The sequence below is a fragment of the Pelophylax lessonae genome (assembly GCF_965119305.1).
Source record: "Pelophylax lessonae genome assembly, chromosome: 2".
Lineage (NCBI taxonomy): Eukaryota > Metazoa > Chordata > Amphibia > Anura > Ranidae > Pelophylax > Pelophylax lessonae.
Window position 1 is genome coordinate 35507052 of NC_138769.1, and position 18186 is coordinate 35525237.

The window sequence follows — 18186 nt, forward strand, 5'->3', positions numbered from 1 at the left end:
TGCTGAACCCTGCAATCTGTCACTGTTTGTCACTTAGGAGATCCGCCCGCTCTGTTTACACAAGCGGGCGGATCTCCACACTCGATTCCCCGACGATCAGGGAAGAGTGGCGGTGATCACCGCCGCTCCTCCCCTGGCCCGACTCCCGCTGTGACTGAAAACAGCGGGAGTGAGCCTCCGGCGGCGCGCGAGCGCCGCCCACAAGGGGAGGGGTCCAGCGACGTAGGTCTACGTCGCTGGACGGAATCGAGCCACTTTGCCGAAGTACAGTCAACATGACCGGTCGGCAAGTGGTTAAAGTGGCACTAAACAGTATCCGTATTGTTAAGTATAATCTATACACATCCACTACTTAAAGGCCCTATCATTTATTTTTCATTAAATCATTTCATGTTTTTGCATCCTTGTAACATCCTCTGTGAACTCCTGAACTTCTCTTTTTCCCCCCCTCACTTCTGTTTGGAAGGAGCAGTGCATGTTAGTTGTGGTCATGTCATAGTTGCCAACATTTGAAAAAATTTCCAGGGACACTTTGCAGCACAGCTATCAATTACTTACCACACCCACTTCCCTGAAGCTCCGCCCACTCTGCATAATTAATCTCCACCTACTTATCAGATTATAGGGTCTACTTCATGAAGAGAGAATTACAGGAAATTGAAAAGGGAATTGAAAACTTGAGGCCAAAGTAGCAGAGTTGGAATAATTCTCCCATTCAGCTGCACTACTTCTGCCTAAAGTTTAAAATTCTCATCACAATTCCCTGCAATTCTAAAGTGTCAGCTTGTCGGAAGGTGCTCTGCCTCCCCCTACTGGCGGATTTCAGAAAGTGCACCATGCTGACACCCTGGCTCCGGTGACATGTTAAATTTGCGACAGACGGGAAGAGTGAGCGGGCACCAAGAGAGTGAAACAACCTGCTGCCAGAACAACAACACATAGCTGGGGTCAGAGCGACACTGTGTGGAACAAAATTAAAAAAAAAAAAAAATTTTTTCTTTTTTTTTTTAAATGATTTACATTGTCCCCGATTAACAGGGACAGTGTAAATTACCTGGGACAGGCTCCGATTTGCCGGGATTGTCCCGGGAAAAACGTGACAGTTGGCAGGTATGTCATGTGCACTGCTCTATGCACACTACGAATCCCATAGTCCATCTCGGGAGAGAGCAAGAGAGAGTGGCTGTGTCCCTATTGACAGTGCACTATGGAGAATGAATGCAGCCATCCTCTAACAGGGTGCACCCAATACTGTACAGCTGCCTATGTCCTAAAAACCAATGACGCACAGCTGCCTGTGCCCTAGCAATTAATGATGTAGAGCTGCGTGTGTCCTAGCAACCGATAATGTACAGCTGCCTGTGTACTAGAAACCAGTGACAGTCGAACAGCATTATTGATTCCTAAGTTTCTGCTGCCTCCTGCACCATAACAACCAATGATGATGTGCAGCCCAGCCACCTGGGTCCTAGCAGCCAATGGCTGCCTGTGTCCTAGCAACCAGTAACGTAGTCGCACAGCATCATTGGTTCCTAGGCCGCTGCTGCCTCTTGTACCATAACAACCATTGATCCACCTTGTGGAGCTCAGAGGAACTTCAGTTTTTTTTTTTTTTCAAAACAGTGAGGTTTATTGAAATTTTTGGTACAATACAAAAATAAACCGTGCATTGAAACTTCGATCATATTCATAATACACAGGGGTACAAGAATACAAATATTCACAGTGATTAACACTTAGAAACATAACAGACATAGTAAAAAAAATAAGGCAGTAGTCAGTTACTTTCTTTCGGCCCAACACTCGAGCAAACAATATTGGTTTAACAGGGACGGTCAGCATAAAGCAGTTACCTACTTCACTACTGAGCCGTATCAGGGCACTGCACCCATTTGTCCCAAATCTTGTTGAACTTCTGAGGGCACCCCCTATGTTTATATAAAAGTTTATGAAATGGGATGACACTATTAATTTCCTTAATCCACAATCCTAAAGTAGGAGGAGTAGGTCTCATCCACCGTCTGGCTATCAATTTACGTGCTATAAACAAGGTTTCCTGGAGAAATATGACAGTGGATTTGGGCATCTCTCCATCCGGATAGACCCCCAGGAGACACTCCTTAGGAGAGAGTTGTAGAGGCGACCCCATTTTGTCATGCAGAAATGTGACTACCTGTTGCCATAGAGTCTGTAATTGGGGACAGCTCCACAGTAGATGAAAGAAGGAAGCATCAGGGTCTCCGCACATAGGGCAAGAGGGGACCAAGTCAGGGTGATATTTGGACAGTCTAAGTGGGGTGAGATAAGCCTGGTGTAATATAAAGGTCTGGGTTAGGCGATCCGACAGTTTTGGCGACACTCTGCGGCACGTCTCCAGGGCATTCTCCCATTCCTCATCCTCCATGGCCCCCACACTGCGCTCCCAGCGGGTCTTAAGTGCAAGAGCCATAGTGGTCGAAGAAGGTGTGTGGAGCTCAGAGTAGAACATGGAAATTAGGTGACTGGGTTCTGTACTTTTAACAATCTCAAGGGTGGTAATCGATTCCATCTCAGGAGGGCCGTCAGGGAATTGAGATCTATAGGCATGGGAGAGCTGTAAGTATCTGTAGTGCATGGGGCCCTGGAGCGCAAACTGGTATCGCAGGGTCTCGTAAGACCGTAGACCAGTGGTCGTGGAGATATGGCTAAGGAGAAGAATACCCCTCCCACTCCATACCGACAGGTCAGGGATGGATAGGAACTCACGCAATGTACTATTATGCCACAGAGGGGTAAATGTGTGGAATGGAGGGCACCGAAGCCTGGACGCCACCACCTCCCAGATCCGACAATAGTGATATAGAAGAGATCTGGGGCACAGGGGCTCCGGCGAGCCCCTGACGCCCCTAAGGATAACTAGAAGGGGGTCCCCGAGGGGATGAGCCCACCCAGGGCAGAGCAGGGTCAAGAAGCGCTCTCTATCCGTTTTATCTATGTGAAAGAACTGGGACAACTGAGCTGCCAGATAGTACAGATTAAAATCCGGCAGGGCCAACCCCCCTAGATTTGTAGGATTCTTGAACTTGCACCAGGAGATCTTGTGCCGGTTAGCACCCCAAACAAAGGTCTTGAGGAGTGATTCCATCTGCTTAAACAGCCTGAGTGGCAGATAAATAGGAGAGTGCCATACAGCATAGAGAATTTTGGGAAGGAGAATCATTTTAATTAAATTGACTCTACCCATCACTCCCAGAGGTAATTTGGACCATACTTGAATTTTAGCCTTAAGCAGAGGGAACAAGGGTTGAACGTTATCCGGGACATAATCTGCTGAGCTAGCTGTCACTTGAATCCCTAAGTATTTAATGCGGGATACACATTGTAGGGCCGGGTTTGCGGGGGCGATCGCCTGCGGGCTCTCGTCAAGTGGAAGAATTTGTGACTTATCCCAGTTTATCTGAAAACCGGAGAATCGTCCGTACTGTTCAATTAAAGAAAGGGCTGTGAGCAGGGATTCTCGAGAGTCCTCCAAATACAACAAAGTGTCATCAGCATACATGCTGATTTTCTCCTCTAGCGGTCCCCTACGTAGGCCACGAATCCCGGGATGTGCTCTAATGGCCATCGCCAGGGGTTCCGTAGCCAGGGCATACAGCAGGGGGGAGAGGGGGCACCCCTGTCGAGTGCCACGGGATAAAGGGAAGGCGGTCGACTGCCAGCCGTTGGCCAGGACCCTAGCTACCGGGGCGCTATATAGAAGTTTGACCCACTTAATAAAATTAGGTCCAAAGCCGTATCGGTCCAGGCAGGTCCATAGGAATGGCCACTCTACCGAGTCGAATGCTTTAGCCGTGTCCAAGGAGACCACCACCCTGCCACCCATTCCGTCGTGTTGTGCCTGGAGATTCATGAATAACCGGCGAAGGTTAAATGAGGTGTTCCTCCCAGGCATGAACCCGGCCTGGTCCGAGTGTATGAGCGAAAGGATCACCTTGTTAAGACGGAGGGATAAAATTTTCGCAAGGATTTTAGTGTCTACTGGGAGCAAAGAGATGGGACGGTAAGACTCTGGGGCGTGTAAGTCTTTGCCCGGCTTGGGGATGAGCACAATTAACGCCTCCCGCATAGAAGGGGGCAGGGCTGCATCTCTGAACAGGGATTGAAACAAAGCCAATAATTTAGGAGAAAGGAGTTCCGAATATTGGGAGAAGAACTCAATCGGGAGGCCGTCTAGGCCGGGGGCCTTAGATCTAGGGAACTTGGACACGGCTGCTGCAATCTCCTCCACAGAAATGGGTGCCTCGAGGGTCGCCAACTGGTCGGATGTCAAAGTGGGAAAGTCAATAGAGTCCAGAAAGTCATGCATGTCAGTGCAGTCAGCAGGGGCCTTAGAGGTGTAAAGTGTACTAAAAAATGATCGGAAACACTGTGTCACCGCAGCAGGATCAGTGATCTCATTACCCAGGTCATCCTTTAAAGTAATAACTACCGGGGGCCTATCCTCACAATGGACTAAATATGCGAGGAGTTTCCCCGCCCGCTCTCCATGTGCAAACAGATTCTGCTTCTGAAAAAACATCTTAGATTTCGCCTTCTCATATTCAAGTTGGGAAAGGACTTTAGAGGTCAATTTATACTGGGATTCATGTGTCGGAGTCGGGTCCGCCATAAAGGCCTGTTCAGCTTCAATTAGATTTGTCGTTGCCCTGGAGATCTCCTCGGCAGCCCGCGCTCTAACAGCTTTGATTTTGGAAATCATAGTGGATCTGGCGAACAGTTTAAATGCCTCCCACACCGCAGCCGGGGAGGCAGTGCCCTCATTATCAGAGAAGAATTGTGTCCAGGTCCCCTCAATGTCGTTCCCATCAGACACCAAGGGGAGCCAGGCGGGATTCAGGCGCCAGGCCGGGGGAGGTCTATTGCAGGGCAAGGACAACAGTATCCAAAAAGGGCAGTGATCAGACAGAGTCCGTGGGGCGAAGCCCGCCGCCAGTAACCTGGGGAGCAGGGTTCGAGACAACAATATCAGATCAATGCGTGACATAGAATGGTGTGCAGCCGAGAAGCAGGAGTACGCACGCTGAGCGGGGTATTGTGTTGCGCCAGGAGTCGGCCAAACCAAAGCTCTCCAACAATCGGGAGAACCTGGTCGGGGACGACCCCGGCGGCGCCTGGGAGGCGCCACCGGATCTATCCAGACCCGAGTCCATCACATTGTTAAAGTCGCCCAGCCAGATCACCAGGGCCCCCGGGCATTGTGCCATAAACGCCAATCCCTCCATTATTACCACAGTAGAGTAAGGGGGGGGCACATAGAAAGCCATCAGCAGCATCAATTCCCCATAGACTGACGTTTTGAGAAAGACATATCTACCCATTGGGTCAACCTGAGATCCTAGGAGCTGGAAATGTACCGATTTGGCCACCAGAAGCGCCACACCCCTGGAGTGCGAGCTATATGCTGAGTGCTGCACCCAGCCAACCCAGGGCCGTTTGAGAGACTGCTGTACGCGGCCCTCCAAATGTGTCTCCACCAGTACTATAATGTCAGCCCGGACACGGCGTAAAACATTAAAGACAGCCGTCTGTTTAATCTTATCGCGCATACCCCTGACATTCCACGTCAACAATTTCAATGCGGCCATGGCAGGGGTAATACAGAGCGTGGAGCGGAGGCTCCCAGGATCTCAGGCAATAAGGCCACAGAACTAACAATTCCACGGTCATACACTAGCATTAATAAACGGCAGTAAAAGAGCAGGCAGTTATTACTTGAGGTCAATGTGCATAGAACAGAAACAGTATAGAGATTGTACCAAATATAAACTGTAAACAATGGTAATACCCCAATCCCCCCTCCCTGCCCTGCACCAACCCCAACTTGTGCGGGCATGTTCCCAAACAAGCGCCTCAACCAGAACAGGCCCACATGCGACTGGTAAAGAGCAAAATCAGGAGGCCAGGGACCCCCAGGATAGTCAGCAAAAATACAGCAAAATACAACTAGGATAAGCAAGGGGGCCCGGGGGCCCAGGTCCAACAGAAGTCGCAAGGGGCAACAGGGGAGTTGGGCACAAACACACGCCTGAGCGGGTGTAGGGGGCGAAAACCAACAGGTGTATCGCTGGGCAGCAAAGCCTATGGGCAGGTGGAAATCCATAGGAAGAGAACAGAAAAGTCAGTTCCATCTGTGGAGCTAGGACGCTCCGCCGGTCAAACACATGAGCAGCAGTTCAGGGAAATGAGGGGGAGGGGGGGGAAGGGGGATGCAAAGTCTTGAGTTCCGCAGGATCTACAAAACCCCCCTCCACCTCTGCAGCAGTGAAAGGCATAGGCAATCAGGGAGAAAGTATCATGAAGTCGCCAGGGCAAGGTGGTCAGGCCCTAGCTTCCAGTCCTTCTAACCAGGAGATGGCGGCTTCCGGATCCTCAAAGAAGTGGGCTCGGTCCTCACCCTCCACTCTAAGACGGGCCGGGTACAACATAGAGTATTTGATATTCTTGATACGCAGCCTGCGTTTGACCTCCAAAAAGCTCTTGCGGCGCCTCTGGACCTCAGCAGAGAAGTCGGGGAAAATCGCTATTTTGTGATTTCCAAATGGAATGTTCCCCTTAACTCTGGCCAGGCGTAATATGGCATCCCTGTCCCGATAGTTCAGGAATTTAGCGATGAATGTGCGGGGGGGGTGCACCCTGAGGGGGGGGACGCCCTGAGAGGCGATGTGCACGTTCCACAACAAAAGTGGGTGAGAAGGATTCTCTGCCATATGTCTGAGTGAGCAATTGTTCCAAATAGGATGAGGGGTCGGCACCTTCAGAGCCCTCCGGGAGGCCAATGAACCGCAGGTTACAGCGGCGCAGCCTATTCTCCATGTCATCTTGTTTTTGAAGGATAAGGTGTACTTGTTGCTGCAGCCTGAGGAGCTTTGCAATGGGGGGAGGGAGTCTTCCACCTCGCTAATTCTGTGTTCAGCCTCACCAACTCTGTCCCTTAGCTTCTGCATATCCTGACGCATCAATGATATATCTACCTTCACCTCCTCGATTTTAGTTGTCAGCATGGTCTGGCAAGTGGCAATCGCTTCCAATACCTTGGATGTAGCAGGGCTCTCAGGCTCCTCCACCACGAGCGACGGGCCGGCGCCATCTTGGATCGGGGCCTCCTTCTCCAGCCTCCGGAATGCAGCTAGTTTTGCCGCAGCTTCAGAGCCTTTCTTCGGCGGAGACATGCGGAGGTCGGTGCCGCGGGTGTGTGGGAGGTGAAGGGAGGATTATCGTGCCCGGAGGGCTGCAGGATTAGCGGTAAAGGATATCGGTCCGGCGGAGCTCCTCTCACACACGTCCTCTCACATGCTGCGCCAGGCCACGCCCCCAGAGGAACTTCAGTTTAAGAAACGTCTCATAGCGTGAACACGGCCTTGTGCCGCGTGTGTATGTGCTATAAATTCTTCTGCTTTCTCTCCACCCTGAGTGTATGAAGAAGCGGAGCTCCTGCTGGAACATTGGTCGGAGGAGGAAGATGAGACTAGGAGGGAGACTGACAGAAACCACAGCAAACTTGCAGGAGAGGGCGGGAAGGATCCAGTTTCTTTCCAATGGAGAATTATGCTATGGATGTTTTATTTCCCATATATGCCTGAGACTGAGTGTCAGCTATCCACTGCCAAAGGAGATTACATACAGCTTATGGTGCTGTGAATGCTGAATACCCCCTTGGTGGGGAAAGTTTTCCGGTGAGTGCGGCACATAAGGGGGAGCACAAGTGAAGACACAGACACAAATATTTCATGGAAGCACATTTTTGATTTTTTGGTTTTTGATTTTTTTTGATTCCTCGATTCTTCTGCATGTCATATTTGAGGACTGTCGTTATACAGGGTGCAAGAAGGTCACTTTTTTTGCACTGAGTCACTTTTTATACTGAGTCACTAATGATATTGTATTAGGAATATTCAGAGCCATCTTTAATATTGATTGGACCCTGGGCGAACATTTTCTTGGGGCCCCCACAGAAACACTTATCAACTAGGCAGACACTTATCATGCAGGCAGCATGGGCTGAAGGGGCTGCTGATTTGGGCCCCCTAACATTGACTGGGCCCGGGGAAGCTGCCCCTTTTGCCATGCATTAAAGATAGCCCTGGGAATATTCTTTTGCACCTGTTACTTTATCACTGAATATTGAGTGGTATATTGGGTCTTATGGTTTGCCTTAAACTGTTAATTAACCACTTAAGCCCCGGAGGATTTGGTTGCTAAAAGACCAGGGGGTATTTTGCGATTCGGCACTGCGTGATTTTAACGGACAATTGCGCAGTCGTGCGACGCTGTACCTAAACGAATTTGACGTCCTTTTTTTCCCACAAACAGAGCTTTCTTTTGGTGGTATTTAATCACCTGTGCGATTTTTTGATCATGCGCTATAAACAAAAAAAGAGCGTCAATTTTGCAAAAATAACAATATTTTTCACATTTTTTTTTATATGAAATTCCCCCCCAAAAAAATGTAAAAATCAAAATTTTTTAACATTTTCGGCCAATTTGTTTTATGCTACATATGTTTGGTAAAAAAAATCGCAAAAAGCGTATTTTGATTGGTTTGTGCAAAAGTTATCGCGTTTACTAACTAAGGGAAAGATTTTTGTAATTTTTGTTGTTTTTTTTTTTAACGCGTAATGGCGGCGATCTGCGATTTTTTTTGCGGTACTGCGACATTGGGGCGGACAGATCGGACCCTTGACTGACATTTTTGACACTTTTGGGGTTACCAGTGACATTTTTTACAGTAATCAGTGCTATACATATGCACTGTTACTGTAAAAATACACTGGCAGTGAAGGGGTTAACTTTATTTGAGAGGGAGGGGCTGTGTGTGTCCCTAGGGGCGTGCTTTCTACTGTGATTGGCTGTGGCTACTAGTGTAGGAACAATGATCAACGGTCCTACATAGTAGAACCATCTGATCACTGTTTCTACACAGGGGAGAATGACAGGCGGCTTGTTTACATTAGCCGCCTGACTTTCTCCCTCTGCACCGACGATCGGCGAGTGACCGTCGGTCATGCGCCTACAGCTAGGCAGCGAGCGCGTGCCGCCGGCGGTGCGCTCCCGCCCCCACTCGTCAGCAGGGACTCCGATACAGCAGGCAGGCGGCTCCGATTGCCGTCTGACACCCGCAATCGCTCCCCGCTGAGAGAGAAGAACAGTCGGCTGTTGTAAACACAGCTGACCGTTCTCCCTGGAATGATCACAGAGCGCCTGTGAACCTTCTATATAGGATCACATATCTCTATGATCATTTCACAAGCCACGCTCCATACAGTTAGAAACACTCCCCTAGGCTCACATTTAATCCCTTGATTACTTACTGTGTAAACCCCTTCCCTGCCAGTGTCATTTTTACAGTAACAGTGCATATTTTTAGCACTGATTACTGTAGTAATGTCACTGGTACCCCCAAAAGTGTCAAAAATGTCAGTCAGGGGTCCGATCTGTCTGCCGCAATGTCGCAGTCCCGCTAAAAATCGCAGATCACCGCCATTACTAGTAAAAAAAAAAAAAACAATAAAAATTACATAAATCTTTCCTATAGTTAGTAGACGCAATAACTTTTGCGCAAACCAATCAAAATACGCTTATTGCAATTTTTTTTTTACCAAAAATATGTAGCAGAAAACAAATTGGCCTAAAATGTTAAAAAATTTTGATTTTTACATTTTTTTTTTTGAGAATTTCATATAAAAAAATGTGAAAAATATTGTTATTTTTTCAAAATTGTCGCTCTTTTTTTGTTTATAGCGCAAAAAATTAAAATCGCACAGGTGATCGAATACCATCAAAAAAAAGCTCTGTTTGTGGGAAAAAAAGAACATCAATTTTAATTTAAGTACAGCGTCGCACGACCGCACAATTGTCTGTTAAAGTAACGTTCTTAACAAAGTAACGTAGTGCCGAATAGCAAAATATGGCCTGGTCATTAAGGGGACAAATCCTGCTGGTCCAGAAGTGGTTAAAGAGGACCTGTCATGCTTATTTCTATAACAAGGAATGTTAAGAGCCCATTCACATTAGCGCGACTTGTCAGCCTGACAAGTCGCGGTCGGTTGCGGTCCATTGATTAGCACAGGAGCCGTTCTAATAGGAGCGACACAAGTCGCTCCGACTTAGAAAAAGGGTCCTGTACTACTTCGGGGCGACCTCGGAGCGACCTGCATAGACTTCCATTATGTGAAGTCTCTGCAAGTCGCGCCAAAGTCACGGTGCACGCAACTTCACAGGTCGCCCCCCAAAGTCGTGTCGCACTAGTCTGAATGGGCTCTTACATTCCTTGTAATAGGAATAAAAGTGATCAATTTTTTTTTTTTAAAGGTACAGTGTAAAAGTAAAAAATAAAAGGTAAAATAAATAAGAAAAAAGTAAGTAAATAAATAAAATTTAAACTGCCCCGTCCCTCCGAGCTCACGCACAGAAATGAACGCATACGAAAGTCGCGCCCACATATGTAAACGGTGTTCAAATCACACATGTGAGGTATCGCCGCAATTTGTTAGAGCGAGAGCAATAATTCTACACCTCCTGTAACTCTAAACTGGTAACCTGTGGAAGTTTTTAAAGCATCGTCTATGGAGATTTTTAAATACCAAGGTTTGTCGCCATTCCACGAGCGTGAGCAATTATAAAGCGTGACATGTTGGGTATCTATTTACTCGGCGTAACATTATATTTCACATTATAGAAAAAAAGTTGGGCTAAGTTACTGTTTTCTTATTTTTTAATTTAAAAAAAAAAGTGTATTTTTGAACAAAAAATTGCATTTGTAAGACCGCTGCGCAAATACGGTGTGACATAAAGTATTGCAACGATCTCCATTTTATTCTCTAGGGTTTCTGCTAACAATATATATATAATGTTTAGGGATTCTAAGTAATTTTCTAGCAAAAAATGCTGATTTTAACCACTTGCCGACCGCCGCACGACTATCTACGTCGGCGGTCAGCCCCTCACAGGCAAACTAACGTAGGGCTACGTTGCTTGCTTGTGAGGGTCTAGGGAGCGAGCGCGCGCCCCCGGAGGCGCGCTCCCGCTCCCGCGTGGTCACGGACCCCCCCCCCGCGCGTGTGACCAGCGGACCCGATGTCCGCCGGCCACTCGGCGATTGGCGGGGGAGAGGGAGAATGTCAGGCAGCTTGTGTAAACAAGCCACCTGTCATTCTCCTCGCTGTAAAGACACTGATCACACGGATCTAGTATGTAGATCCGTTGATCAGTGTCCTTACAGCTCAAGCCACAGCCAATCACAGTAGAAAGCACGCCCCTAGGGACACACACAGCCCCTCCCTCCCAAATAAAGTTAACCCCTTCACTACCAGTGTATTTTTACAGTAACAGTGCATATATATAGCACTGATTACTGTAGAAATGTCACTGGTAACCCCAAAAGTGTCAAAAATGTCAGTCAAGAGTCCGATCTGTCCGCCGCAATGTCGCAGTACCGCAAAAAAAATCGCAGCTCGCCGCCATTACGCGTTAAAAAAAAAAACAACAAAAATGACAAAAATCTTTCCCTTTGTTAGTAAACGCGATAACTTTTGCGCAAACCAATCAAAATACGCTTTTTGCGATTTTTTTTTTACCAAACATAGGTAGCATAAAACAAAATTGGCCGAAAATGTTAAAAAAATTTTGATTTTTACATTTTTTTGGGGGGAATTTCATATAAAAAAATGTGAAAAATATTGTTATTTTTGCAAAATTGACGCTCTTTTTGTTTATAGCGCATGATAAAAAAAAAAAAAAAAAATAGCACAGGTGATCAAATACCACCAAAAGAAAGCTCTGTTTGTGGGAAAAATAGGGCGCCAAATTCGTTTAGGTACTATTCGGCACTGCGTGACTTTAACGCACAATTGCGCGGACGTGCCACGCTGTACCCAAATAATATTGACGTCCTTTTTTTCCCACAAACAGAGCTTTCTTTTGGTGGTATTTGATCACCTGTGCGATTTTTATTTTTTGCGCTATAAACAAAAAAAGAGCAACAATTTTCAAAAAATAACAATATTTTTCACATTTTTTATATGAAATTCCCCCAAAAAAATTTAAAAATCAAAATTTTTTAACATTTTAGGCCAATTTGTTTTCTGCTACATATTTTCGGTAAAAAAAAAAAATCGCAATGAGCGCATTTTGATTGGTTTGCGCAAAAGTTATTGCGTTTACTAACTAAGGGAAAGATTTTTGTCATTTTTATTGTTTAATTTTTTTAACGAGTAATGGCGGCGATCTAAAATTATTTTTGCGGGACTCTGACATTGCGGCGGACAGATCGGACCCCTGACTGACATTTTTGGCACTTTTGGGGGTACCAGTGACATTACTACAGTAATCAGTGCTAAAAATATGCACTGTTACTGTAAAAATGACACTGGCAGGCAGAGTTGTATAAAGTACTCGAAACCCATAATTGAGTAGAAGTACAAGTGCTCGATCAAAAAGTGACTTGAGTAGAAGTACTAAAGTATTCAACATTTTTTTGTACTTAAGTATTGCAAGTAGTTTTTTTAAAAAATTTTGCTACTCAAGTACTGAAAGTAAAAGTACAAGTACTGTGTTATGTAGTTATTAAAGAAAGAAGTCAAAAGTTTGAACATCATATTGTTTTTTATTATTTCAAATGCAGCTTTTATTTATACATACAGTATCATTTATTTTTGTATGCGCTGATAATACACATGTTTTGAGCTTTATGAAACCTGCCATCTACTGTTCTGGCAGTGGTAATTTTTATAATTGTAACAAGTAACTATGCAGCACAAAAAAAAAATATTGGAGTAGAAGTATTGCAATCATTGAAAAAATGTAGTGAAATAAAAGTGGAAGTAGGAGAAAAAAATTCTACTCTAGGAAAGTACAGATACCGCCTTTCGGTACTTAAGTACAGTAGTGAAATAGTTCTACTTAGTTACTATACATCTCTGCTGACAGGGAAGGGGTTAATTTTATTAGTGATCAAGGGGTTAAGTGTGTCCCTAGGGGCGTGTTTCTAACTGTAAAGGGGCGTGGCTTGTGATGTAACCACAGAGACCTACGATCCTACATAGCAGGATCGTATAGTCTCTGCAGTTACACCAGGGAGAATGACAGGCGGCTTTGTCTACATCAGCCGTCTGCCTTTCTCCCTCTCCAGCAGGAGATCGCGAGTGACCGGCGGACATCGGGTCCGCTGGTGACACGCGCGGGGATGCAGGGGAACGAGCGGGGGCGGGAATGTGCCTTCCGGCGAGCGCTCGCCCCCTATTGGCTCACAGGCTAGCGACGTACCGATACGTCACTTTGCGCAGGAGGGGCTGACCGCCGCAGTATATGTACTTGCAGCGGTCAGCAAGTGGTTAACCCTTTGATCGCCCCTGGGGTAACCCCTTCCCTGCCAGTGTGATTATTACAGTAACAGTGAATATTTTTAGCACTGATTACTGTAGAAATGTCACTGGTCCCCCCAAAAATGTCAGTTAGGGGTCCGATCTGTCTGCCATAATGTCACAGTCCCGCTAGAAATCGCAGATCGCCGCCATTACTAGTAAAAAATAAATAAAAATGACCGCAAATCTTTCCCCTAGTTTGTAAACGCAATAACTTTTGCGCAAACCAATCAAAATACGCTTACTGGTATTTTTTTCTACCATAAAATATGTAGCAGAAAACAAATTGGCCTAAAATGACTTGGTTGAAGATCCCAGCCCGAGGGTCTCTGTTATAAATCATATATAGTGTTTGGGGGTTCTGAGGAGGGCAGGGCAGGGATAGGCCCAGTATGGAAGATTCACATTTCTGTAATCAACAAGCACAGAGGTCTGCTGTGTGATAATATGACCCCACCAATCATTGGCCACAATGAGGCCCTGGGGGTCACTCACACCGAGCAGGCCAGGACGCAGCCGGTCACGTGACACGGATTTGACGTGCGTTGGCGGGAGAAGTTGGGGTCACGTGGGGCGGAGCGGTGTACTCCTGCGCGGAGCTCGGTGTCCGCCATCATTATCCTAGCAGAAGAAGAAGAAGAAGAAGGAGGGACGGCTCCGCCATGCCCAACAAGAAAGCCGGACGGAACGCTTACTTCTTCTTCGCCCTGGACATGATCCCGGAGCTGAGGCGGCGGGGGATGACGGTGTCCGGGGTGAAGGACGCCATCCCGCTCTGCTCCGGGGATTGGGCGGTGAGTCTGCAGGGAGATGGGGGAGGGGCACATTGGCCTTGTCTGCCGGCTGGGGGGGTGGCCTGTAAGTAAGCTAGGGGTATTGGGGGGCTGTGTCAGTGCAGTTGGGGTATCTGGAAGTGTACTGGTGGGGGGAGGGGTGCAATGACCCTTTAGTTGGGGAATTGATGGGGGGGGGGGGGTATGGGGCCTACCCAATGGCTGTGCAACAACAGGGGGGGGGGGGCACATCCCATGCATGGCCGTAGCTTGGGGGGGGTTATTGGTGAGATATGTGCAGATGCATCTTGGGGGGCAGGGGGTGCCCCATTGCTGTGCTGCAGTCAGAACTCAGAAGGTTATATTGGGGGGGGGGGGGCAGAAGGTTATTTGAAAGCCTCTATTGTACAGCCAGGGCGCTATCTGAAGGTGTACCGGGGTGGAGGAGGGGCCCTATGGCTCTGTAGGGGAAGGGGGGCGCTATCTGAAGGTGTACCTGGGGAGGGGCCCTATGGCTGTGCAGCAAGGGGGGGGTGTACTGGGGGTATCGGCACCTGAGTGAGTGAACTCTATTTTGCCACTGGGGGTGGTGCTCTTGCTGTGCAGCCAGGAGGTGCTGGTGGGGGAGGGGCAGTATCATTACAGTTGAGGGGGCACTGGGGGTATTTGAAAGTGTACCTGTGTGGGGCCCTATGGCTTTGCAGCCGATGGGGTCATTCTATTGTTGGTACAGCCAGGATGGTATCTCAAGGTGTCCCTAGCTGTAGGGTGGATCTATGGCTTTGCAGCTGATGGGGGCATTCTATTGTTGGTACAGCCAGGGTGGTATCTCAAGGTGTCCCTAGCTGTAGGGTGGATCTATGGCTTTTCAGCCGATGAGGGCACTCTATTGTACAGCCAGGATGGTATCTCAAGGTTTCCCTAGCTGTCGGGTGGATCTATGGCTTTGCAGCCGATGAGGGCATTCTATTGTTGGTACAGCCAAGGTGGTATCTCAAGTTGTCCCTAGCTGTGGGGTGGATCTATGGCTTTGCAGCTGATGGGGTCATTCTATTGTTGAACAGCCAGGGTGGTATCTCAAGTTGTCCCTAGCTGTAGGGGTGGATCTATGGCTTTGCAGCCGATGGGGGCACTCTATTGTACAGTCAGGGTGGTATCTCAAGGTGTCCCTAGCTGTGGGGTGGATCTATGGCTTTGCAGCCGATGAGGGCACTCTATTGTACAGCCAGGGTGGTATCTCAAGGTGTCCATAGATGTGGGGTGGATCTATGGCTTTGCAGCCGATGGGGGCATTCTATTGTTGGTACAGCCAGGGTGATATCTCAAGGTGTCCTATAGCTGTGGGGTGGATCTATGGCTTTGCAGCCGATGGGGTCATTCTATTGTTGTACAGTCAGGGTGGTATCTCCAGGTGTCCCTAGCTGTGGGGTGGATCTATGGCTTTGCAGCCGATGAGGGCACTCTATTGTACAGCCAGGGTGGTATCTCAAGGTGTCCATAGATGTGGGGTGGATCTATGGCTTTGCAGCCGATGGGGGCATTCTATTGTTGGTACAGCCAGGGTGATATCTCAAGGTGTCCTATAGCTGTGGGGTGGATCTATGGCTTTGCAGCCGATGGGGTCATTCTATTGTTGTACAGTCAGGGTGGTATCTCCAGGTGTCCCTAGCTGTGGGGTGGATCTATGGCTTTGCAGCCGATGGGGGCATTCTATTGTTGGTACAGCCAGGGTGATATCTCAAGGTGTCCATAGATGTGAGGTGGATCTATGGCTTTGCAGCCGATGGGGGCACTCTATTATTGTACAGCCAGGGTGGTATCTCAAGGTTTCCTTAGCTGTGGGGTGGATCTATGGCTTTGCAGCCGATGAGGGCATTCTATTGTACAGCCAGGGTGATATCTCAAGGTGTCCCTAGCTGTAGGGGTGGATCTATGGCTTTGCAGCCGATGAGGGCACTCTATTGTACAGCCAGGATGGTATCTCAAGGTTTCCCTAGCTGTGGGGTGGATCTATGGCTTTGCAGCCGATGGGGTCATTCTATTGTACAGCCAGGGTGGTATCTCAAGGTTTCCCTAGCTGTAGGGGTGGATCTATGGCTTTGCAGCCGATGGGGGCATTCTATTGTTGGTACAGCCAGGGTGATATCTCAAGGTTTCCCTAGCTGTGGGGTGGATCTATGGCTTTTCAGCCGATGAGGGCATTCTATTGTACAGCCAGGGTGGTATCTCAAGGTGTCCATAGATGTGAGGTGGATCTATGGCTTTGCAGCTGAGGGGGTGCTGTATTGCTGTACAGCTAGGGTGGTATCTGAAGAAGTACCTGGGTGGGGGAGGGGCCCTATGCTGTGCAGTGAGGGGGGGTTGTACTGAGAGTATTGGCACATGCAACCTGAGTGAGTTCTATTTTTCCACTGGGGGGGGGGGAGGCACTAGTAAGTTGGGTGCAGATGCATTGGGGGGGGTGGCGGCTCTTTCTGTGCAGCCAGGGGAGCATCTGAAAAATAAAAAAAATTGTATTTTGCGCTGGCCAGCTATGAAACGTGAACTGCTGTAGCCTATAAATCCTGGAAATGTGGATTGGGTAGAAATGGGGCAAAAAGGTGCGCTGTTCCTACAAATAATTACAAAAATAATTAAATGTCATAAAGAGCAACCGTCATATGAAAAGTGGTAGAATGCTCGTGCAAACAAAAAAAGGAAACCAATTATCATCATACTCCTGTAATAGATCCAGGAAAGCCCATGAAATCGTGCATAGAACAGTAAAGTGCTTTAACACTTTCTGGACCAGAAGATTTCTCTTCTCCCCCCCCCCCCCCCCCCCCCCCACCGAACATGCCATTTTTTGAGATGCAGCACTGCGTTACTTTAACCACTTAAGCCCCGGAAGATTTTACCCCCCATTCCGACCAGGGGGTATTTTGTGATTCGGCACTGCGTGACTTTAACGGACAATTGCGCGGTCGTGCGACGCTGTACCTAAACGAATTTCACATCCTTTTTTTCCCACAAACAGAGCTTTCTTTTGGTGGTATTTGATCACCTGTGCGATTTTTTTGATCACGCGCTATAAACAAAAAAAGAGCGTCAATTTTGCAAAAATAACAATATTTTTCACATTTTTTTTTATATGAAATTCCCCCCCAAAAAAATGTAAAAATCAAAATTTTTTAACATTTTCAGCCAATTTGTTTTATGCTACCTATGTTTGGTAAAAAAAATCGCAAAAAGTGTATTTTGATTGGTTTGCGCAAAAGTTATCGCGTTTACTAACAAAGGGAAAGATTTTTGTCTTTTTTGTTGTTTTTTTTTTTTTAACGCGTAATGGCGGCGATCTGCGATTTTTTTTTTTTTTTTTTTTTTTTTTTTTTGACACTTTTGGGGTTACCAGTGACATTACTACAGTAATCAGTGCTATATATATGCACTGTTACTGTAAAAATACACTGGTAGTGAAGGGGTTAACTTTATTTGGGAGGGAGGGGCTGTGTGTGTGTCCCTAGGGGCGTGCTTTCTACTGTGATTGGCTGTGGCTTCAGCTGTAAGGACACTGATCAACGGATCTACATACTAGATCCGTGTGATCAGTGTCTTTACAGCGAGGAGAATGACAGGTGGCTTGTTTACACAAGCTGCCTGACATTCTCCCTCTCCCCCGCCGATCGCCGAGTGGCCGGCGGACATCGGGTCCGCTGGTCACGCGCGCAGGGGGGGGTCCGTGACCACGCGGGAGCGCGCCTCCGGGGGCGCGCGCTCGCTCCCTAGACCCTCACAAGCAAGCAACGTAGCCCTACGTTAGTTTGCCTGTGAGGGGCTGACCGCCGACGTAGATAGTCGTGCGGCGGTCGGCAAGTGGTTAATGGACAATTGCACAGATAGTCGTGCGACGCTGTACCCAAATAAAATTGATGTCTTTTTTTTTTTCCCCACAAATAGAGCTTTCTTTCGCTGGTATTTGATCACTTCTGCAGCTTTTACTTTTTGCGCTATGAACAAAAATAGCGGCAATTCTGGAA

At 47.6% G+C, this 18186-nt stretch overlaps 1 protein-coding gene across 1 annotated transcript in view; it reads left to right on the top strand.

Moving 5' to 3' along the window:
• Positions 1-14059: 14059 nt before the first annotated feature.
• The window catches only part of MAEL (maelstrom spermatogenic transposon silencer), a gene marked incomplete at its 5' end in the record, with an annotated part of 112281 nt that continues 108154 nt past the window's right edge, over positions 14060-18186 (top strand). The window contains one exon of the mRNA XM_082248410.1: positions 14060-14191. Within this exon, the coding sequence (XP_082104536.1) occupies positions 14060-14191 (132 nt within the window). The remainder of the gene's footprint in view (positions 14192-18186) is intronic.